This window comes from Somniosus microcephalus, chromosome 1 (assembly GCF_052327205.1).
Source record: "Somniosus microcephalus isolate GS21.2 chromosome 1, FLI_Smic_1.0, whole genome shotgun sequence".
Classification (NCBI taxonomy): domain Eukaryota; kingdom Metazoa; phylum Chordata; class Chondrichthyes; order Squaliformes; family Somniosidae; genus Somniosus; species Somniosus microcephalus.
Window position 1 is genome coordinate 188910792 of NC_140987.1, and position 24350 is coordinate 188935141.

General features: G+C 44.6%; 1 protein-coding gene across 2 annotated transcripts in view; it reads right to left on the reverse strand.

Moving 5' to 3' along the window:
• Positions 1–24350, reverse strand: part of arsk (arylsulfatase family, member K) — a 130351-nt gene that overhangs the window by 25245 nt on the left and 80756 nt on the right. Inside the window, exons 6-7 of one of the 2 annotated variants that reach the window (XM_085988673.1) lie at positions 23696–23920; positions 22019–22240 (exon numbers count right to left, since the gene is read on the reverse strand). In XM_085988673.1, coding sequence (XP_085844799.1) covers positions 22019–22240; positions 23696–23920 — 447 coding nt within the window. The remainder of the gene's footprint in view (positions 1–22018; positions 22241–23695; positions 23921–24350) is intronic. The other variant, XM_085988682.1, reaches the window with a different exon arrangement.

Sequence of the window (24350 nt, forward strand, 5' to 3'; positions counted from 1 at the left end):
AAGGCTTTCAAGGTCCCGCATAAGAGATTAGCGTATAAAGTTAAGGCACATGGGATTGGGGGCAAGGTATTGACTTGGATAGAGAACTGGTTGGCAGACAGGAAGCAAAGAGTTGGAATAAACGGCTCTTTTTTGGAGTGGCAGGCAGTGACTAGTGGGGTACCGCAGGGATCGGTCCTTGGACCCCAGCTATTCACAATATATATTAATGATCTGGACGAGGGAACTAGATGTAATATCGCCAAGTTTGCAGACGACACAAAGCTGGGTGGGCGTGTGTGCTGTGAGGAGGATGCTGAGAAACTCCAGTATGATTTGGACAGTTTGGGTGATTGGGCAGAAGCATGGCAGATGCAATATAACGTGGATAAATGCGAGGTTATCCATTTTGGTGTCAAAAACAAGGTGGCAGATTATTATCTGAATGGCAATAGATTGGGAGAAGGGGAAGTGCAACGAGACCTGGGCGTCCTTGTGCACCAGTCGCTGAAGGTAAGCATGCAGGTGCAGCAGGCGGTTAAGAAGGCAAATGGTATGTTGGCCTTCGTAGCGAGAGGGTTTGAGTACAGGAACAAGGATGTCTTGCTGCAGTTGTACAGGGCCTTGGTGAGACCACATCTTGAGTATTGTGTGCAGTTTTGGTCGCCTTATCTGAGGAAGGATTTGCTTGCCATGGAAAGAGTGCAGCGAAGATTCACCAGACTGATACCTGGGATGGCAGGAATGACGTATGAGGAGAGATTGGGCTTGTACTTGCTGGAGTTTAGAAGAATGAGAGGGGATCTCATTGAAACTTATAAAATTCTAACAGGACTAGACAGACTAGATGCAAGAAGGATGTTCCCGATGGCGGGGGAGTCCAGAACCAGGGGTCACAGTCTAAGGATAAGGGGTAAGCCATTTAGGACAGAAATGAGGAGGAATTTCTTCACCCAGAGTGGTGAACCTGTGGAATTCTCTACCACAGAAGGCAGTAGAGGCCAATTCATTAAATATATTCAAGAAGGAGTTGGATATATTTCTTAAGGCTAAAGGGATCAAGGGATATGGGGAGAAAGCAGGGACAGGGTACTGAATTTGAATGATCAGCCATGATCGCATTGAATGGCGGAGCAGGCTCGAGGGGCCGAATGGCCTACTCCTGCTCCTATCTTCTATGTTTCTTTATCATTGTAACATCTCCTTAGACAAGGGAAAATGGACTGAGTGGAAGCAGAAGAATTAGGAGAGGCGAGTGATGCATGCCATTTGGCATAGCATATCATTGGAAACAAACCATGGAGACTTTATTTTACTGTTTGTAACTTCACAACGTTTTTGGGTGCCACCTATTGCCAATAAATGCTGCTATATATTTTGGTCGTGAGCTATACACTGTGATCCACATTGGTTATTTAAGAGGTTGAGAGGAATGGTTTAAAGGTTTGAGACCAAAAGTAGCTGCATAACATCAGAGATTTTGATTTAAGCACTATGACAGTAACATGGAGAACAGTCCCACTGAATAATATTTAAATAGGTCACAGTAAAAGGCATCTGGATACTCTGAGTCGTAAGAATTGGCATTCTGCATCTAGTCTAATAGGCAAGTTTATGATACACCTCATCTGTTAATTAGCCACGAGTGTGTGAAAGGGCAGGAAAAATGCTTCTTGCTGGGATGATGACATTCGCATCCATAGTTACGTTTAATAAGGAAGGGAAATTATTGCAGGTTAATACTTTCTAACTGCAATTTTGTATTTTCAAAGTTAATTAAAGTAAAACAATTACTAAAATAACAGGTTTCACGTTATTTAAAAAATTAAGCTCTTCAAAAGGTTTTGATTCTAAATGTTGCTGGAAGGAGATTGTCAATCAATGTTTTTAATAATAGGGTAATATTATATGTAATCTGGTCCCACTGAGAACAATCAATTATAGTTTCAGGACCTTGTTGTGCTCAGTATTTTATGCTCATCATCTACATTTCAGAATTCTTGGGAACAAGAAATAGTCATTACATATAACATAATATACAGATCACAGAATGTTACAGCATTGAACAGGTATTTTGGCCCATCAAGTCTCAAATCTACACTATGTTTTCTCCACATGTGCCACCAACTCCAATTCCACTCTCCTGCTCAATCTCCATACACTTTAACACAAAGAAAATACTGCAGATGCTGGAAATCTGAAATAAAAACAAAAGTACTTCTTGCAATTTAGTATACTGTATTCGCCGCTCATGTGGTCTCCTCTACACTGGGGAGACCAAACGCAGATTGGGTGACCGCTTTGCGGAACACCTTCGTTCAGTCCGTAAGGGGGACCCCGAGCTTCCGGTCGCCTGTCACTTTAATTCACTGCTCCACTCCCACTCAGACCTCACCGTCCTCGGCCTCTTGCATTGTTCCACGGAAGCTCAGTGTAAGCTCAAGAAACAACACCTCATCTTTCGATTAGGCACTTTACAGCCTTCTGGATTCAACATAGAATTTAACAACTTCAGATCATAATGTGGCGGATATAATTCCCTTTAATAATGTTATCTATAGCCTGAGTCTGTATCTTTGTTTTCACTGTTTACATGTACAGAGCGCGATCACTTTAATAGCACGGGTAAACGTGATGACGTCACGCCGTTCATCACGTGATCCCCCACTGGTGGGAAAAACGTGATGACGTCATGACGTCAGCCACGGGACCACCCAAGCAGTCCTCGTGGAGCCTCCGAACTGACTAGACCTATATTCGATGTTCTGCTGTAGTTATCCGTTAAACTGTTAGTTTTCATTAAACCTTGTTTATTTGATCACCTGAGTGGACCTCAGTATTTTGGATAGGAACTAGACATTCCTACATTGGTGACCCCGACTTTTGCGAACGGTTTTCGCAGAAGTTACTGAACATGGAATCAAACGCCGTTGCTTTGAAGCTACCACAGTTCTGGGAGCAACAGCCAGCCGCGTGGTTCATCCAGGCTGAAGCCCAGTTCGCAATCAGGAACATCGTTGTGGATCAGACCCATTACTATCACGTGGTCTCCGCCCTCGACAGCGCCACAGCCTCGCGGATCGTCAGCCTGCTTGGTAATCCACCAGAAGATCCCAAGTATGAAACGATAAAGGCGCGGTTGTTACAGGTCTTCGGGCTCACGAAGTCGGAGCACGCCCGCCGGCTGCTCGAGATGCCCAGCCTCGGGGACTCCAAGCCGTCCGAGCTCATGAGCCAAATGCTCACGCTCCTGGGCTCCAAACCGGAATGCTTCCTCTTCAGGGAGGTATTCCTCAGCCAGCTACCGGAGCAAGTTCAGGCTGCCCTAGCCAGGTCGGAAGTCACAGACTGCGCAGAGCTGGCTGCCGATGCGGACAAGATCTTCGCGGTGACACAATAGTACTGCGCGGCCACGAGGCGCCCATCCCCCACAGACGCCGCTCCAGCCCCTCAACCTGCGGGGTTGTGCTTCTACCACGCCCGTTTTGGCGCGAAAGCAAGATGCTGTCGCCCTCCCTGCAGCTTTTCGCTCAAAAACAAATAGCAGCCACCCTGTCGAAAGAGAACCGGTTATAACGAGCGCCTCGCGGCTGCGATGGCAATCGGTAATTCGGGAAAACTCCTCTTCATCAACGACTCCCTATCTGATCGACGTTTCCTCTGCGACACCGGGGCGCAGCGTAGCATCCTACCCGCGTCAAATCTTGATCTACAAGCCGGGGGGGGGGGGGGGGGGGCGGGACGGCCCCTCCCTCCAGGCGGCTAATGGCGGGGCCATTCGGACCTTCGGGTCCAGGTGTGCTTCGGCGGCCAGCTCTTTTACTGGGATTTCATCACAGCCAAAGTCTCTCAAGCCATCCTCGGGCGGATTTTTTGTGCGCCAACGGCCTCCTGGTGGATGTACGGCACCGCCGGTTGATCAATGTGGCCACTTTTCACTCCATCCCGTGCCACAGCGGTAACACCGCTTGCGCACTGTCTCCTCTGCGTTCCCATCTCCGGATGACTTCACTCGCCTCCTCGGAGGTTTCCCAGACCTGACCAGACCCACTTTCTCTTCCACGGCCACGAAACATGGTGTCGAACATCACATCACCACTACTGGCTCCCCGGTCTACGCACGGGCCCGGCGCCTCGAACCTGGCAAGCTCGCGTCTGCGAAAGCGGAGTTCGACACGATGGAGCGGCTAGGGATTATTCGCTGGTCGAATAGTCCCTGGTCTTCGCCTCTCCACATTGTTCCAAAACCTAGCGGCGGATGGCGGCCTTGCGGCAACTACCAACGCCACTACTCCTGATCGGTACCCGATCCCTCATATTCAGGATTTCTCTGCCCATTTGGCGGGAAATACCATTTTTTCAAAAGTCGACCTTGTCCGTGGCTACCACCAGGTCCCCGAACACCCGCAAGACGTCCCGAAAACTGCAGTCATCACCCCATTCGGCTTGTTTGAATTTCAGCATATGCCTTTTGGATTGAAGAACGCTGCACAGGCTTTCCAGCGCTTGATGGACTCCGTGCTTCGGGACCTCAAGTTTCTATTCGTCTACCTCGACGACATCCTCATCGCCAGCCCTAATAAAGAGGAGCACATCTGCCATTTGCGCACCCTTTTTAGACGCCTCAGTCAACACGGCTTGATCATCAACCCGGCCAAGTGCCAGTTCGGCCTGCAGCAGATTGATTTCTTAGGCCATCGCATCACATCGGATGGTGCAATTCCCCTGCAAACGAAGGTGGAGGCAGTTACTTCGTTCCCGCGCCCGCAGACCGTCAAGGCCCTGCAGGAGTTCCTCGGGATGGTAAATTATCATCACCGGTTCGTCCCTAATGCAGCTCTGCTCATGCAGCCCCTGTACGAGGCCCTCAAGGGCAAGTCCAGCAAGGATCCGATTAGCTGGACGGTCGACATGGACTGGGCGTTCGTCGACACAAAAGGCGCTTTAGCCAACGCAACCATGCTGGCACACCCGCTGCCAGGTGCCACCATCGCCGTTACCACCGACGCATCAGACTACGCCATTGGCGCAGTGCAGGAACAGTGGGTGCATGGGACATGGCAACCGCTGGAGTTTTTCAGCCGTCAACTACGGTGACACGAACAAAAGTACAGCACGTTCGACCGGGAGTTGCTGGCCCTTTTTCTGGCCATCTGCCATTTCCGGTTCTTGCTAGAGGGACGTCTGTTCACGGCTTTTGTGGACCATAAGCCACTAACGTTCACTATGGCCAAGACCGCCGGACCGTGGTCAGCTCGGCAACAACGTCAGTTGACGTTTATCTCAGAATTCACCACTGACATTCAGCATGTGTCCGATAAAGACAACCTGGTGGCGGATTGCCTCTCTCGCGCGACCGTTCATGCAGTCCAGCTCAGCATCGACTATGCCCTCATGGCTGCGGATCAAGCCTCGGATCCGGAAGTCCAATCTTACAGAACCAACCCCTCTAGCCTCCAAGCGGCCGACGTCAAATTCCATGCCGCGGGCACTACGCTACTCTGCGACGTCTCTGTAAGAGATCCTCGCCCTATCGTCTCGGTCGCCTGGCGCTGAAAAGTTTTTGACACCATACACGGGTTGTCGCACCCGGGCATGAAGGCCTCGGAACGGTTGATGTCGTCCAAATTCGTGTGGCGGGGCATGCACATGGATGTTCGCGACTGGGCCAACACCTGCGTGGTCTGCCAAAAGGCCAAGGTGCAGCGTCACGTCAAGGCTCCATTGGCCACTTTCGCTGTTCCGGAACGTAGGTTTGATCATGTGCACGTGGACCTGGTGGGGCCACTTCCGCCTTCACACGGGTTTACTCATCTTCTTACAATGGTGGACCGCACCACTCGATGGCCGGAGGCGGTTCCCTTTGTCATCCACCACTTCCGCAGACGTCGCCAGGGCATTCATCTCCTCTTGGGTCGCCCGTTTCGGGGTACCGGTGGACATCTCGTCTGATCATGGGCCGCAGTTTTCTTCGGAGCTCTGGAACGCTGTGGCTCAGGGGCTCGGCGTCAAGCTGCATCGCACCACTGCCTACCATCCACAGGCGAACGGCCTGTGCGAACGATTCCACAGGTCGCTCAAAGCCGCACTGCGAGCCAGCCTTCAAGGCGCGGGCTGGGTGGACAGACTTCCATGGGTCCTTTTGGGTCTTCGTACGGCACCTAAAGAAGATCTTCAATCATCCTCGGCGGAGCTCGTATATGGCCAGGCGCTACGCGTACCGGGGGATTTTCTTCCGACTCCAACAGAGCCATGGTCCGCGGCCCAGCAGCTCATCAGCCACCAGGAGGCAGCCAGAAGTTTCGCTCCAGTGCCTACGTCGCATCACGGCTTGCAGAGCTCCCACGTCCCAGCTGAGCTGAAGAACGCCGACTATGTGTTTATCTGCCACGGCGCTCATCGGGACTCACTCAAACCCCCTTACACTGGTCCTTTCCACGTGATAGAGCTGGGAGACAAATCTTTTTCGGTTGACATCGGGGGTAAACCGGACCACATTTCGGTTGACCGGTTGAAGCTGGCTCACTTGGACCTTGACCGCCCAGTCGAGATCGCACAACCGCCGAGACGTGGCCAACCGCCCACAGTCGCCGTGCCAGATCAAACGCAACTGCCCGCCATCCATCAGCTTCCACTTCAAGGCTACAGCAGTGGATCTGACAGGCTTGTCAGGCCGCCTCGCCGTTTAAATTTTGCTATTAAAGACAATTCTGGGGGGGGGGGGGGGGGGCGCATGTGGCGAAGCCACTAAGGGACTCTGATCAATTGTATATAATTCCCTTTAATAATGTTAGCTACAGCCTGAGTCTGTATCTTTGTTTTCACTGTTTACATGTACAGAGCGCAATCACTTTAATAGCGCGGGTAAACGCGATGACGTCACGCCGTTCATCACGTGATCCCCCACCGGCGGGAAAAACATGATGATGTCATGACATCAGCCACGGGACCGCCCAAGCAGTCCTCGTGGAGCCTCCGAACTGACTACACCTATATTCGATGTTCTCCTGTAGTTATCCGTTAAAATCTGTTAGTTTTCATTAAACCTTGTTTATTTGATCGCCTGAGTGGACCTCAGTCTTTCGGATAGGAACTAGACATTCCTACAATAACATATATATTTTTTATCCACACTTTTGTTCTGTTCTGCTCTCCCACAGGGCAGCTGTCTTCCATTCTGCCAGCGCAATTTACACTTCATCTAGAGCCATCCTTTGTTTCTTAACCTGTCCCATTTCCACCTCCCCTTTTGCCTTGAATATCTCTTAATGTCTCTCAATGTCTCGTAATCTCTCCTGCCTTCCAGCCTATCACAGGCCTTCCCCATTGTTCTTTCATCCCCTCCCCCATTTCCCAGCCACGACACTTGCTTAAAAATCTGTTCCATTTCCTGCTTTTTTCCAGTTCTGACGAAAGGTCATCAACCTGAAACGTTAACTCTGTTTCTCTCTTCGCAGATGCTGCCTGACCTGCTGAGTATTTCCAGCATTTTATTCCATACACTTTAATATTCTTTTTCAATCAACTATCTAACTTCCTTTTAAAATAATTTATGGACTCCGCTTCAACAGCAACTTTGTGACAATGAATTCCATGTTTTAACATTCCTCTGTGTAAAGAAACTTTTCTAACTTCCCTGTTAAATTTTATTTCTGTGATGATCTTAAATTTATCCCCTCTCTTTTCTGCCTCACCAACTAGTGGAAATAAACAATCAATCATAACCCTTCATCTGATTAAAGGTCATCGACCTGAAACATGAACTCTGTTTCTTGCTCCACAGATGCTGCCTGACCTGCTGAGTATTTCCATGTTCTCTGTTTTTATTTTAGATTTACAGCATCTGCAGTATTTTGCTTTTGTATAGCGTTTCATACTTGGATACATTACACTTGGTCCCTTCATCTAGGTCATTAATATAGATTGTAAATAACTGAGGCCCCAACACTGATCCTCGCGGCACCCCATTAGTTACAACCTGCTAACCTGAAAAAGATCAGTTTATCCCGGCTCTCTGTTTTCTGTCCGTTAACCAATTCTCTATCCCACTATATTACCTCCAAACCCGTGAGCCCTAATCTTGTGTAATAACCTTTTATGTGGCACCTTATCGAATGCCTTTTGGAAATCCAAATATACTACATCCACTGGTTCCCCTTTATCTACCCTGCTAGTTATATCCTTAAAAAACTCTAATAAATTTGTCAAAGGAGACTAAAACTGTACACAGTACTCCAGGAGTGATCTCACCAAGACCCTTTATAATTGCAATAAGACTTCTTTACTCTTGTACTTCAATCATTGTGTAATAAAGGCTAACATACCATTTTTTTCCTAATTGCTTGCTGTACCTGCATGTTAACTTTCAGTGATTCGTGTATAAGGATGCCCAGGTCCCTCTGCACACCAACATTTTCCAATCTCTCACCATTTATAAAATATTCTGCTTTTCTATTTTTCCTACCAAAGTGGATAACTTCACATTGCTCCACATTATATTCCATCTGCCATGTTCTTGCCCACTCACTAACCTGTCTATATCCCTTTGCAGCCTCTTTGCGTCCTCCTTACAACTTACTTTCCCACCTAGCTTTGTATAGTCAGAAAACTTGAATATATTACACTTGGTCCCCTCATCTAAGTCACTGATATAGATTGTAAAAAACTGAGGCCCAAGCACTGATTCTTGCGGCACCTCACGAGTTACAGCCTGCCAACCCGAAAATGACCCGTTTATTCCTACTCTCTGTTTTCTGTCCGTTAACCAATCCTCAATCCATGCTAATATATTACCCCCAATCCCATGAGCCCTAATATTGTGTAATAACCTCTTGTGTGGCACCTTATCAAATGCTTCTTGAAAATCCAAATACACTACATCCACTGGTTCCTCCTTATCTACCCTGCTAGTTACAACTTCAAAAACAGATTTGTCAAACATGATTTCCCTTCATAAATGTGTTGACTCTGCCCAATCATATTATCATTTTCTAAGTGCCCTGTTACCATGTCCTTAATAATAGATTCTAGCAGTTTCCCTAGTACTGAGGTCAAGCTAACTGGCCTATAGTTCAGTTTTCTTGCTCCCTCCTTACTTTGTGTTTTTTTAAAATGTTTTCAAGATTGAACTTACTCTGAGCTTCTTCATGGCTGCACCCTATCTAATATATGCACTGGTTTCCCCACAGAACTGTCATTGTGTGCTGCCGATATAGGAGTTATTGGTATCCCTCTATGCATCCCTCTCTATTTGCAAGTTCTGGAGGAGGAGGATCAGAGGAGGCATGCAAGATGGGTGTATCTACACCTCAAGTCATCTAGCAGGATCTAACCTTGCAATACCACCCACGTACACAGGCCAAGGCAATCATACCTGGACATAATCGAAGAAATCTACATGTGAAGATTGCGATTCCCAAGGAGGCAGTGACAGAATTTTTCAGTATTCTGCAGTTAGACCTAGAAATCACTTCCAGTATGGGGTTGACTGTGTCAAAGGCAGTCAAGAAACAGCTGGCTTAGATCAACACCACAGGGTCCTTTTAAGCAACAGCAGAAAATTTAGATCACATCTCCCAGTCTGCAGTACACAGCTACATCGTGCAGGTCACAGGTCCCAGTGGGCTTAGCAGGCTAATTAAGGGAAAGCCAGTTACAGGTGATGTCAGCGAGTTATGTTTCATCTGTCAAGAGTTTTTGACAGATGAAATGTCAGCGTTTGAGAGCTCTGTGAAGCTGTCAAACACTGACAAACTGTCCTCTAAGTAAAGTCCTGTCACTCAGGCTGAGTTAGAGAGCTCTCCTGAGCAGAAAGCAGAAAGCTACAGCTTTTGACAGTTCAGCAGCCATTCTGCTTTCTGTGCTGGTGAGCTGAGGAACTTCGAGACCTGAAGGGAGGAAGTCTGCAGGAAGAAGTAAAGGTAAGTAAAGCTTTTAAAACACTTTACACACACCTCACACACTTACCTCTGCACACATGCACCCATCACTCACCTGAACACCGGACATCTCGGCCCCTCCGACCCCAGCAGACTGATGGCCCGCCTTGCGACCCTGGCGAGATTCGGAGCCGTCGTGAAGCCCACACTTCAGGGCTCAAAATAGGGATTCTCAAAAAAACTGCCTGTTAACTGGCAGTTAATTGGCACTAATCCCCCAGATTCTGCCACTTTCCCAGCAGTCCCACCTCCAAAGGGCTGGCAAAATCACCCCCTTAGTTATGGGGAGAGAAAAATCAAATGCAGGATCAAATGCAGATTGCTCTCATGCACCTCCTCAAATAATGAAGCAGTCCATGCCCACATGCAGCAAGGCATGGACAACATCCAGGCTTGCGCTGATAAGTGGCAAGTAACATTTGCACAGCACAAGTGCCAGACAATGACTATCTCCAACAAGAGAGTCTAACCACCTTCTCTTGACATTCAATGGCATGATCATTGTCGAATCCCACACCATCAACATCCTTTGGGCGGGGGGGGGGGGGGGGGGGGGGGAGTGTCACCACTGACCAGAAAATTAACTGGATCAGTCACATAAATGCTGTGGGTACAAGAGCAGGTCAGAGGCTAAGTATTCTGCAGCGAGTGACTCACCTCCTAACTCCCCAAAGCCTTTCCACCACCTACAAGGCACGAGTCAGGAGTGTGATAGAATACTCTCCACTTCCCCGAATGGGTGCATCTCCAACAAGAATCAAGAAGCTCGACACAATCTAAGATAAGGTAGTCCGTTTGATCGGCACCCCATCAGCCACCTTAAACATTCACTCCCCCCACCACCGGCGCACCGTGACCGCAGTGCATACCATCTACAAGATGCACTGCAGCAACTTGCCAAGTCTTCTTCAATGGCGCCTCCGAAACCCATGGCCTATACCACCTAGAAGGACAAGAACAGCAGGCACATGGGAACACCACCACTTCCAAGTTCCCCTCCAAGTCACACACCATCCTGACGTGGAAATATATTGCCATTCCTTCATCATCGCTGGGTCAAAATCCTGGCACTCCCTGCCTAACAGCACTGTGGGAGTACCTTCACCACACGGACTGCAGCGGTTCAAGGTAATGGCTCACCATCACCTTCTCAAGGGCAACTAGGGATAGGCAATAAATGCTGGCCTTGCCAGTGACGCCAACATCCCGAGAATGAATAAATAAAAAAGACAGGTTCAGAGTAGCAAGTTGTTCCCTCAATCTCTTGACAGTACATGATAAACAAGACCCAATTGTGGAAGGTGAAAAAAATGACAAATAAAATAAAAGTATGACCCACACAAAAATTCTTTTTTTTCTCCCAACCACTTACAGTATTTTGATTTTTTGTGTTATTTATGAGCAAATTTGCTTAGAATTAGAACACTTATTCCAAGTGAGAAATCAAACATAGACCAATAAGAAACTTCAAAGCTATAAAGATTAAGCCCATTACTCTTAAAAAACCATTTTCATAAAGAAAATGTAAAGATCCATACACAAAGGAAAATAAATACATAAAGCTAAATACTGTATTTTTTGGGGGGATGGGGGTGGGGGGTTACCTAATACTGTCACAGTTTCTGTCTGTACTGAAATCTTCTCCTGTTGCTTGCCTGTTCAACAAACGTCAAAGCACAACAGCCAGAAGGTTACCTTTAAAGTTATGTCAGCCCAGATCTGAGGACATCAAATAATTATCACGGTAGCAGAGAAGACTGTCATCATAATTGACAGAGAAACACCTTTTCAATTACCTAACCATTCCACTATATTTACTCACACTTAAAACACCACAAGGTATAAATTACTGAAATATTAGACTGTGCTGTAAATTCTATGTAATAAATCTATGTAATCTTCAATGATAACAAATCTTTGAATTAGTAAGTAAATAGAAAATTAGTGGATTTTTGAGAAATCAGAAGACATCAAGATAGAATGGGGTGGGAAGGGATAAGGAGTGAACATAAGAACATAAGAAATAGGAGCAAGAGTAGGCCAATCGGCCCCTCGAGCCTGCTCCACCATTCAATAAGATCATGGCTGATCTGATCCTAACCTCAAATCTTCTATCACTCTGCATCCACCCGAACCCATGTGATCTCCCGGGAGAGGCGAAAAACCAGATAAAGACCCAATGGCCAATTTGGGAGAAAAAAAATCTGGGAAATTCCTCTCCGACCCATCTAGGCGATCGAAATTCTTCCAGGAGATCACTCTGTCCCTATATTTTCTACAGTACTTACCTTCTGTAAAGACGATCTCCACCCCAGCCAGGAACAGGAATAAAACCATCTCCTGAAATCTAACAGAATTAGAACACAGTAGGAGCAGAACAAGGCTACACGGCCCCTGGGCCCGCTCCACTACCCACAGGGCCATGACCATTCCGAACCCAGACTCATGTCCAATTTCCTGCCCGCTCCCCGTAACCCTTTATTCCCTTTACTTCTAGGAAACTATCTATTTCTGTTTTAAATTTATTTAATGATGTAGCTTCCACAGCTTTCTGGGGCAGCAAATTCCACAAACCTACCACCCTCTGAGTGAAGAAGTTTCTCCTCATCTCAGTTTTGAAAGAACAGCCCCTTATTTTAAGATTATGCCCCCTAGTTCTAGTTTCACCCATCATTGGGAACATCCTCACCGCATCCACCCGATCAAGCCCCTTCACAATCTTATATGTTTCAATAAGATCGCCTCTCATTCTTCTGAACTCCAATGAGTAGAGTCCCAATCTACTCAACCTCTCCTCATATGACCACCCCCTCATCCCCGGGATTAACCGAGTGAACCTTCTTTGTACTGACTCGAGAGCAAGTATGTCTTTTCTTAAGTATGGACACCAAAACTGTATGCAGTATTCCAGGTGCGGCCTCACCAATACCTTGTACAACTGCAGCAATACCTCCCTGTTTTTATATTCCAACCCCCTAGCAATAAAAGCCAACATTCCATTGGCCTTCTTAATCACTTGCTGCACCTGCATACTAACTTTTTGAGTTTCGTGCACCAGGACCCCCAGATCCCTTTGTACTACAGTACTTTCCAGTTTCTTGCCATTAAGATAATAACTTGCTCTATGATTTTTCCTGCCAAAGTGCATAACCTCACACTTTCCAGTATTGTATTCCATCTGCCAAATCTCTGCCCACTTACTTAGCCTGTCTATGTCCCTTTGCAGGTTTTTTATGTCCTCCTCACTCACTACTTTCCCTCCCATCTTTGTATCATCTGCAAACTTTGATATGTTACACTCGGTCCCCTCCTCCAAATCGTTAATATAGATTGTAAAGAGTTGGGGACCCAGCACTGACCCCTGCGGAACACCACTAGTTACTGGTTGCCAATCTGAGAACGAACCATTTATCCCAACTCTCTGCTTTCTGTTAGAGAGCCAATCCTCCACCCACGCCAGAATATTACCCCCAATCCCGTGATTTTTTATCTTGAGCAATAATCTTTTGTGTGGCACCTTGTCAAATGCCTTTTGGAAGTCTAAATACACTACGTCCACTGGTTCCCCTTTATCCACCCTGTATGTTACTTCCTCAAAAAACTCAAGCAAATTTGTCAAACATGACTTCCCCTTCATGAAACCATGCTGAGTTTGTCCTATTAAATTATGTTTATCCAAATGTCCCGTTACTGTCTCCTTAATAATGTACTCTAACATTTTACCAACCACAGATGTTAGGCTAACAGGTCTATAGTTTCCAGCCTTCTGCCTACTACCCTTTTTAAATAAGGGTGTTACATTAGCAGTTTTCCAATCTGCCGGGACCTTTGCTGAGTCCAGTGAGTTTTGGAAAATTACCACCAATGCATCCACAATCCCTACCGCTACTTCCCTCAAGACCCTGGGATGCAAGCCATCAGGTCCTGGGGATTTATCCGCCTTGAGTCCCATTATTTTACCAAGTACCACTTCCTTAGTGATTTTAATCGTATTTAGTTCCTCCCCCCCTAGAGCCCCCTGTTTGTCCAGTGTTGGGATATTCTTAGTGTCCTCTACTGTAAAGACTGATACAAAATAATTGTTCAGTGTTTTTGCCATCTCCATGTTTCCCACCATTAATTTCCCGGTCTCATCCTCTAAGGGACCAACATTTACTTTAGCCACCCTTTTTCTTTTTATATAACTATAGAAACTTTTACTGTCTGTTTTTATATTTTTTGCTAATTTACTTTCATAATCTATCTTCCCTTTCTTAATCAATCTTTTTGTTATTTTTTGCTGTCTTTTAAAGACTTCCCAATCTTCCATCCTCCCACTAGATTTGGCTACCTTATATGCCCTTGTTTTTAGTCGGATACTATCCTTAATTACTTTACTTAGCCACGGATGGCTATCTTTTCTTTTACACCCTTTTTTCCTCAGTGGAATATATTTTTTTTGGAAGTTGTAAAATAACTCCTTAAATGTACACCACTGGTCATGTACCGTCTTACCCTTTAATCTATTTTCCCAGTCCACTCTAATTAATTCCGCTCTCATACCTTCATAGTCTCCTTTATTCAAGCTCAGCACGCTTGTTTGAGATCCAACCTTCTCACCCTCTAATTGAATATGGAACTCAACCATGTTATGGTCACTCATTCCAAGGGGATCCTTTACTAGGACATTTTTAATTAATCCTGTCTCATTACACAGGACCAAATCTAAGGTTGCTTGCCCCCTGGTCGGTTCAGTTACATACTGCTCAAGAAACCCATCCCTAATACACTCAATGAACTCATCCTCAAGGCTGCTCTGCCCAATTTGATTTGTCCAGTTAATATGATAATTAAAATCCCCCATAATTATAGCTGTTCCCTTATTACAAGCCTCAACTATTTCCTGATTAATACTCCGTCCAACAGAGTTGCAACTGTTCGGAGGCCTATAGACTACACCCACTAGTGTTTTTTTCCCCTTATTATTCCTTACCTCCACCCAAACTGTTTCACTATCCTGCTCCTTTGACCCAATATCATTTCTCTGTATTATAGTGATTCCTTCCTTTATTAACATAGCCACCCCACCTCCTCTCCCTTCCTGCCTGTCCTTCCTGATTGTTAAATAACCTGGTATGTTTAATTCCCAGTCATGGTCACCCTGCAGCCATGTTTCTGTAATGGCCACAAGATCATACCCATATGTCATTATTTGTGCCGTTAACTCATTCATTTTGTTACGAATGCTACGTGCATTCAGATAAAGAACTTTCAAATATGTTTTGTAACACTTAGTTCCTGTTTTTTCCCTTTTTAGTACTTTACTTTTTACTCCATACCTTCTGTCCCTTCCTGACACATTCTGTTTTTTAATTCCCCCACTGCTACCTAAGTCTATGACCTTCTCTGTTGTCATTTCTATTATTTGCTCTCTAGAAACCTCCCCCCAACTAATTAGTTTAAAGCCCTCTCTACAGCCCTAGTTATATGATTCGCCAGGACTCTAGTCCCAGCACTGGCCAAGTGGAGTCCGTCCCAACAGAACAGCTCCCTCCTGTCCCAGTACTGGTGCCAGTGTCCCAAGAAGCAAAACCCATTTCTCCCACACCAGTCTTTGAGCCACGCATTTAACTCTTTAATTTTATTTATCCTAGCCAAATTCGCTCGTGGCTCAGGTAATAACCCAGAGATTATTACCCTTGAGGTTCTGTTTTTTAATTTGACCCCTAGCTGCTCATACTCCTTTTAACAGAACCGTCTTCCTTGTCCTATCTACGTCGTTTGTACCAACATGGACCACGACAACTGGATCCTCCCCCTCCCACTGCAAGTTTCTTTCCAGCCCAGAAGAGATGTCCTTAACCCTGGCACCAGGCAGGCAACACAGCCTTCGGGACTCCCGCTCTTGACTGCAGAGAACCCTATCTATCCCCCTAATGATACTATCCCCTACCACTACAACATTTCTTTTTACTCCCTCCACTTGAATGGCCCCCTGTACCACGGTGCTGTGGCCAGGTTGCTCATCCTCCCTGCAGTCCCCGCTCCCGCCCTCACAGGGAGTAAGAACCTCGATCCTGCTGGACAAGAACAAGGGCTGCGTCTCCTTCAACACTACATCCTGGATCCCTGTACCTTCCTCACTCGTAGTCACACCGTCCTGTCCCTGACCACGGACTACATCTGCAGTAATTAACTTCATAGGTGTGACCATCTCCTGAAACATAGAGTCCAGGAACTTCTCCCCCTCCCTGATGTGTCGCAGTGTCTGAAGCTCGGTCTCAAGCTCCATAACATGGAACTTGAGTTCCTCTAGCAGCAAACACTTGTCGCAGATGTAATCACCGTTAGCCTCAATGGGGTTCACCGGCTCCCACATCTCGCAACAGTAACACATCACCTGCTCCATTCTATATAATTAATTAAATTTCTTATTATTAGTTATGAAGACCCTGCCCGGATATATATGATATCACACCACTATTCAATAGGACTTACCAACTTAAAGGTATGAAAGAGAAGAGAAGGAAGAAAACCAACCAACCAGCTGATCACCAACCTCCTCCTTGAATACTGTCTGTGGGGCCTGTTTGGTTGACTCGTCTCGCTGCTCCGCCTCCGCAGTGCTGTCTAAGCCTGGGAGTGGGGAACAAAACAGAGCAAAAAACACACCCTCACCTCCCACTTATCCGAACTCTCCCACTTAGCAAAACTCCAACAGCACTCAATGCACAAAGCACTCCGTGCTGGAGAAAGAAGAGATGGGGGGGATGGAGGAAGAGGAGGAGTGAAAATGTAGAGGGAGGAGAGGAGCAAGGATGGAGAGGGAGCTGGGGAGGGTGCGGGGCTGAATAGGTAGTTATTTACTCTAGAGCAGCATCAACTTAGCGGAGACCTGATAAGAGGTTTATGAAATAATGAAAGGGTTGGATTGCATGACTATTGATAGATCACCTGAGGCCTAACCAGTGTTCTATAAAGGTTTAACATAACCCTTGCCTTTTGTACTCTATGCCTCTATTAATAAAGCCAAGTATCCTAAAAGAAACAGCCTTCTCAACTTGTTCTGCCACCTTCAAAGATTTGTGTACATATACCCCCGGGTCTCTCTGTTCCTGCACCCCCTTAAAATAGTATAATTTAGTTTATATTGCCTCTCCTCATTCTTCCAACCAAAATGTATCACTTCACATTTCTCTGTGTATTAAATTTCATCTGCCATGTGTCTGCCCATTTCACCAGTTTGTCTATGTCCTCCTGAAGTCTGTTACTGTCATCTTCATTGTTTACTACATTTCCGAGTTTCGCGTCAGCTGCAAACTTTGAAATTATGCCCTGTATACCCAAGTCCAGGTCACGAATATATATCAAAAAGAGCAGTGGTCCTAATACCGACACCCTGGGGAACACCATTGTATACTTCTCTTAAGGATGAAATCACTTCAATGATACGAGAGGTAAGCAAGCAGTGGAGACTTTATGGGTAGAATTAAGAAATAGGAAAGGATTTAAGACTGCAGTGCCAGTTGTGTGTAGGCCCCCTTGGTAGCAGCAGTGAAGTACTAGATTGTATAAATGCAGAGATTAGACAAGCATGTAGCAAAGGCAGAGTGGTTTTAATGGGGGATTTTAACTTTCATATAGATTGGGATAAGCAGACTAGCACCTATCAGAAAGGTAATGAATTTCTTGATATTTTTCTACAACAATGGCCCAGATTTTCCAATCGCAGGCCTCCCGCGGGCGGAGGGCTGCGATCTGGAAAAATCTACGCCCTTACCCGAAGGCTCCCGGGAGGCGCACAGTTCCACTGCTGGGCCTCTCCAAACTCCAAGTGCGCAGGGCCCACATATCCCAGAGGCGCAGGTAGTTCGCAGCGTCCCGGGGATCACGTGGGCCATGGGGAGCCAATCAGAGAAGGGAATCTCCTTTCATACATTTGACAGGAAGACCTGTCAAATATATGTATGGAGATCACCCCCAAAAACATAGTAAACCTTCAAATACATTTTTTTTTTAAAATCACATTTTTAAAATGACTTGAAATTACATAAATTAACTATTTTAAACAAAAATTTAAATTTTTGAAAAAAATAATTAACGTTTTTAATGGGGCTAAAAATAAACTTGCCTTTCTTTAAAGTATTTTTAAAATGATAAATCAGTGGGAATTTTTTTTTTTTTTTGACTTTTTTCAACTCTTATCCTTATGCTTTTACCAGGCGCAAGAATTGTAAGTGTTTTCTGCAGGTGGAGGGTCTCCAAAAAGCAGAACTCTTCGCCCGCAGAGGCCCTTCTCCAGGGCAGCCGGAGGATCTTCTTGACAGATCGGAAATGCCGGTTTTCAGCGTATGCGCTGTGCATGCCCGAAACCAGCATTTCCGATGTCCCTACGGGTGAGTACACAGCGCGTACCCACCCGTAGGGATCGGAATATCCAGCCCAATATGTCCTAGAGGCAACAAGGGGGCATGTCATATTAGATTTAGTACTGAGTAATGAGCCAGATTTAGTTAACAGCCTAACTCTACGTTAACATTTATCCAATAGCAATCATAACATGCTCGAGTTCAACATAGCAGTTGAAAGGGATAAATGCGAAACATCGATTAAGATTCTACATTTGGGTAAGGCCGACTTCAAAGGGATGGGAGAGAGATGATCCACAATAAACTGGGCAAATCTGTTAATGGGTAAAACGACAGAAGATCAGTGGGAGATGTTAAAAAATTTTTTTTACGGTGATACAGAACCAGTTTATACCAGAGGGACAAGAGCTCTACTTGCCAAAAAATACAGCCATGGACGACTAAAGAGGTAAGGGACAGCATAAAACTAAAAGAAAAAGCATACAAAAATGCAAAAAATAGCAGAGATCCTGGCAAATGGGAAAGATACAAACACCAGCAAAGGGCAGCACGGTGGCATAGTGGTTAGCACTGTTGCCTCAGCGCCAGGGACCCGGGTTCGAACCCGGCCTCGGGTGACTGTCTGTGTGGAGTTTGCACATTCTCCCCGTGTTTGCGTGGGTTTTCTCTGGGTGTTCCGGTTTCCTCCCACAGTCCAAAGATGTGCGGGTTAGGTTGATTGGCTATGATAAAAAAATTGACCCTTAGTGTTAGGGGGGGATTAAATACGTGGGGTTACGGCGATCGGGTGGGATATGTGTCGGTGCAGGCTCGATGGGCTGAAATGGCCTCTATCTGTACTGTGAGGTTTCTGTGATTCTGTGAAATCAGACAATAAGAGCTACAAAAAGGGAGTATGAAAGGAAATTTGCAAGGGCTATCAAAATCAACACAACATTTTTTTACAATTATATTAGGAAAAAGAGGGTTGTCAGGAGCAATGTTGGCCCCTTAAAAACTGAAAGCGGTGATATTATCAATGATAATAAGGAAATGGCGGACATGTTGAATAATTACTTTGCGTCAGTATTTACAGTAGAGGAAGAGGATATCATGCCAGAAATCCCATGGAAACTAAATCAGGGACAGGGACTCAATAAAATTAATGAAGTAAAATAACAGTAATGAAGAAAATAATGGCACTAAAGAGTGACAAATCCCTAGGACCAGGTCGTTTCCATCCCAGGGTCTTAAAGGAAGTAGATGTGTACATTGCAGATGCCCTAACTATAATCTTCCAAAGCTCTCTTGATTCAGGAACCGTTCTTTTAGATTGGAAAATTGTGCATGTCACTCTGCTATTTAAAAATGGCGAGAGGGGGAAACCAGGGAATTATAGACCAGTTAGCCTAACATCTGTTGTCGGGAAATTGCTAGAGTCTATAATTAAGGATAGGGTGACTGAACACCTCGAAAATTTTCAGTTGATCAGAGAGAGCCAGCATGGATTTGTGAAAGGTAGGTCATGCCTGACAAACCTGATTGAATTTTTTGAAGAGGCGACTAAAGTAGGTCGACAGAAGAATGTCTATGGATGTTATTTATATGGACTTCCAGAAGGCATTTGATAAAGTGCCACATAAGAGACTGTTAAGTAAGGTAGAAGCCCATGGAATTGGGGGCAAATTATTGACCTGGTTAGGAAATTGGCTGAGCGGCAGGAGACAGGCAGTAGGGAATAATGGGTAGGTACTCGGTAGGAGGTGACTAGTGGTGTCCCGCAGGGATCTATGTTGGGGCCTCAACTATTCACAGTATTTATTAACGACTTAGATGATGGCATAGAAAGTCATGTATCCAAATTTGCCGATGACACAAAGATAGGTGGAATTGTAGGCAGTGTAGATGGAAGTATAAAATTACAAAGGGATATCGACAAATTGAACGAATGGGCAAAACTGTGGCAAATGGATTTCAATGTAAGCAAATGTGAGATCATCCACTTTGGACCTAAAAAAGGATAGAACAGGGGTACCTTCTAAATGGTGAAAGGCTTAAACAGTGGAGGTCCAAAGAGACTTGGGGGTCCAGGTACATTGATCATTAAAATGTCATGAACAGGTACAGGAAATAATCAAAAAGGCTAATGGGATGCTGGCCTTTATATCTAGAGGACTAGAATACAAAGGGGTAGAAGTTTTGCTGCAGCTATACAAAATGCTGGTTAGACCACACCTGGAGTACTGAGAGCAGTTCTGGGCACCACACCTTAGGAAGGGTATATTGGCCTTGGAGGGAGTCCAGCGTAGGTTTACAAGAACAATACCCGGACTTCAAGGATTAAGTTACGAGGAGAGATTACACAAATTAGGGTTGTATTCCCTAGAATTTAGACGGTTAAGGGGTCTAAGTTTTCAAGATATTAAGGGGAACAGATAGGGGAGATAGAGATAGAGATAAACTATTTCCGCTGGTTGGGGATTCTAGGAATAGGGGGCATAGTCTAAAAATTAGAGCCAGACCTTTCAGGAGTGAAATTAGGAAAGGCTTCTACACACACAGGGTGGTAGAAGTTTGGAATGCTCTTCCACAAACAGCAATTGATGCCAAATCAATTGTTAATTTTAAATCGGAGATTGATACCTTTCTGTTAACCAGAGGTATTAAGGGATATGAGCCAAAGGTGGGTATATGGAGTTAGGTCGCAGATCAGCCGTGATCTCATTGAATGGCCTACTCCTGTTCCTATGTTCCCTCCAGTCGGAAAAACAACAGTTCACCACCACACTCTACTTTCTGTCCCATTACCAATTTTGTACCCACACTGCCACTGTCTCTTTAATTCCATGGGCTTTAATTTTACTAACAAGTCTATTATATGGTACTTTGTCAAACGCCTTTTGAAAGTCCATATACAAAACATCAACCATACTACCTTCATCAACTCTCTCCATTACTTCAAAAGAACTCAATCAAGTTAGAAAAGAAGACTTGCATTTATACAGCGCCTTTAACGACCTCAGGATGTCCCAAAGCGCTTTACAGTTAATGAAGTACTATTTTTGAAGTGTGGTCATTGTTGTAATGTAGGAAACGCGGCAGCCAATTTGCACACAGCAAGCTCCCACAAACAGCAATGTGATAATGAACAGATAATGTTTTTTAGTGAGGTTGATTGAGGGATAAATATTGGCAAATGTAATAAATATAAAAAAGTTAGGCAAACACGATATGCCTTTAACAAATCAGTGCGGACTTTCATTTAATAGCCCATGCTTTTCCAAATGCCAATTAATTTTGTCCCAGATTATTATCTCTAAAAGTTTAGGATAATTGAAGTTCCCCATTACAACTACTCTGTAGTTGTTGCATCTTTCTTTAATTTGCCTGCAAATGAGACAGTGATACTACTGAGCCATGGCTGATACCTAAATATACAGTATAAACTGCCAAATGATTAATAAGGAATGGTCAGACTGTTGACTTTCAATAAACCAAAAATATAGAAACTTCATCTTAGCATAGTAAAAAAGTGACATAAGGGTATAGAGCACATTGGATTGGATACTATAGAATTTAAGATAACAAATCTTGTAAGCGCTCAAACATTTCAGAGACTTTTTAACCTGACTGAAATGTGTAACAGCAAATTAGTAACATAATAAATACATTTTTATAGATACTCATTTTGAAAACATGAAATTCATGGTCATCAATTTTGCTGCATTGTAAAAGAGAATTGAGAATCCATAAAGTTATTTTAACCAGACTTACCAAACAGCTGGGAAGGTACAGAAATGCCATCTGCGTAGGCTACATACTTCCATCTGCCAGTTCTGATCATATAGGTGGAGGCATTTACAGTGCAGCCATGAAACTCACTGAAAATCCAGTCAGGTCGTGGAATTTTTCTAGAAATTTCCTCTCCAAATCCTCTCAACAACGGGAGCAGAGGATACCCACTTAGGTTTCCAGGAAGAGGGATTCCGGCAATGTCTAAATGGAAAATGAAATTGTTGCTTTGAAAGTGATTGTAATGAATTATAATTCTGTGCATAAAGAATTATTTACATTTAGATTATATCAGTTAATAGGAATCCATTCAACATTTGGTTAAAAAGGAACAATGATACTACAGTTTCTGCTCAGTGCCAAATTGGTAAAGGGAACATTTTGCTTGCTGAAAGTCTGTTATAAACTGATGAGGTATACAAACAGTGTATAAATTTTACTTTCTATTGTGTTACTAAATCACTTTGTACTGCTCAACAAGTAACTGAATTCTGCTTCTCTCAACCATAGGCGGTTGTACTAAAACACAGCTAATCTCAAGAAAATTCTACCATCTCCAGGGGCAGCTCCCTTTTAACTGAGGAGCACAAAACAATTCTAAAACCACACTTTTTTTTCAGGTAGGGCAGAATTCTTGGCATCAAGGAGGGAGATGTATTTGCTGGGGAAGTAAAAAGGTTGATACCCGGTGTCAGCATCAGGCGCTCCCAGGTCAGGTGCTGCATGCAGTGCAGAGCTCCTTCTACGCTACCCAAAAAGTGAGTTTCCAGGTGTTACCGGTTAGGGCATTTAATAGAAGAATTGTTCATGCATATGTGCCAAGCAGCAAACGCTAATCAGTAGCTTTAAAAATAGATGCAGGTTCCAAAAAAGCTGACATCTCGAACAGTTGTGACATATGAAGACAAATAATTACTTGGGCTTTGTACCTTAAGCCATCGGTATACACAACATTCCTTCAGTTGCATTGATCGAAATAAAACATAAAATGCATGAAAGCTGAAAGAGGAAGTTCAAAAGTTTGAGGCACAAAATTGGTGGTACATTTCTGGGGGGGGGGGGGGGGGAAGGAAGAGGGGGAGAGGAGGGGATGCCGGCTTCAGGTGCACAGTGCAGCTGTTCTACCAACTTTGCGTCTGTTTCAGACAGAAGTTGAAAATTGGCCCCAAGGTGTCAAGCCAACAATATTTTCAAACCCTAATTCTATAACAAGATACATAAATTAGGGTGGTTGGAAATGAATAAAATGCCATTTCATGACCTTTTAATCTAGTTGACTTTCAAAACTTGGGCATGGAAAACAGAAGAGCAAAATTCCATTAATAGTAAGGTTTATTATTGCCCCTGTTCTGATGAGTAAATTCTGGTCAAATACCAATGTTTATATATCTAGGATCTCTGCATCCTTGATTGCTAATTTAATGACAAATTATGGGTGGTGTCCAACAATTGGAGCTGGTTTGAGACTACCCAAATAAAGATCCTTTGAGGTTTAATTCAAGAAAACTTTCATCCTTTCAGTTTAGGATGAATTAAATGCAGATTTCAGAGGTAAAGGCTATGGGCATAATCTACATTACCAAACATCGATCAGCAGATACAATTCTATGTAAACTATTTTATTCTGATTAATCTCAGGCACTTAAATTCTTTACTCACTGAGAAGAGTTGGATAAATGTCCACAAGAGATACCAAATTTGAAATCTGTTGTCCTCCTGGGATACCTGGTCCAACCATCAGTAAAGGAACATGAGAACTTCCCTCATACATACTCATTTTATAGAACTGACGATGCTCCATTGCCAGTTCACCATGATCAGAAGTAAAAATTATATAAGTATTGTTTTGGAGCCCAGTGTCACGAACAGCTGTTAAAATCTCACCTGTGTAAATAGAAACAATTAGTCAAATGTAATAATTCTAACTCTGGCAAACCAATGAGCAGAAAGTTCATTATACACAACACAAATAATGAGAAACTTTAATTTTACCTCAAGTCTTATCCTTTCTCGAGCTGATTTTGCTGTCCTCCCCCTCCCACCCCAATGAGCTTAGGAACTTGACGTGTATTCTGCCTACAATGACATGAAACCACATGTATTACATTAGCCTCTGGTGCAGGCGTGCCTTCTGCCAGTGTCTGGCCAGGAATGCCCCTCCTGCCTCATTACAATGGTTATATCTTTGGCAGGACTTATTGTAGGTGCAGACATCCACCTCCCCACACCTCCAGACAAAGCACAGAAATCCCTGTAGAGCAGAACACCAGCAGAGATCTGGTGTCAAGGGTCTCTGTCCAGTTTCCTTCTCCTC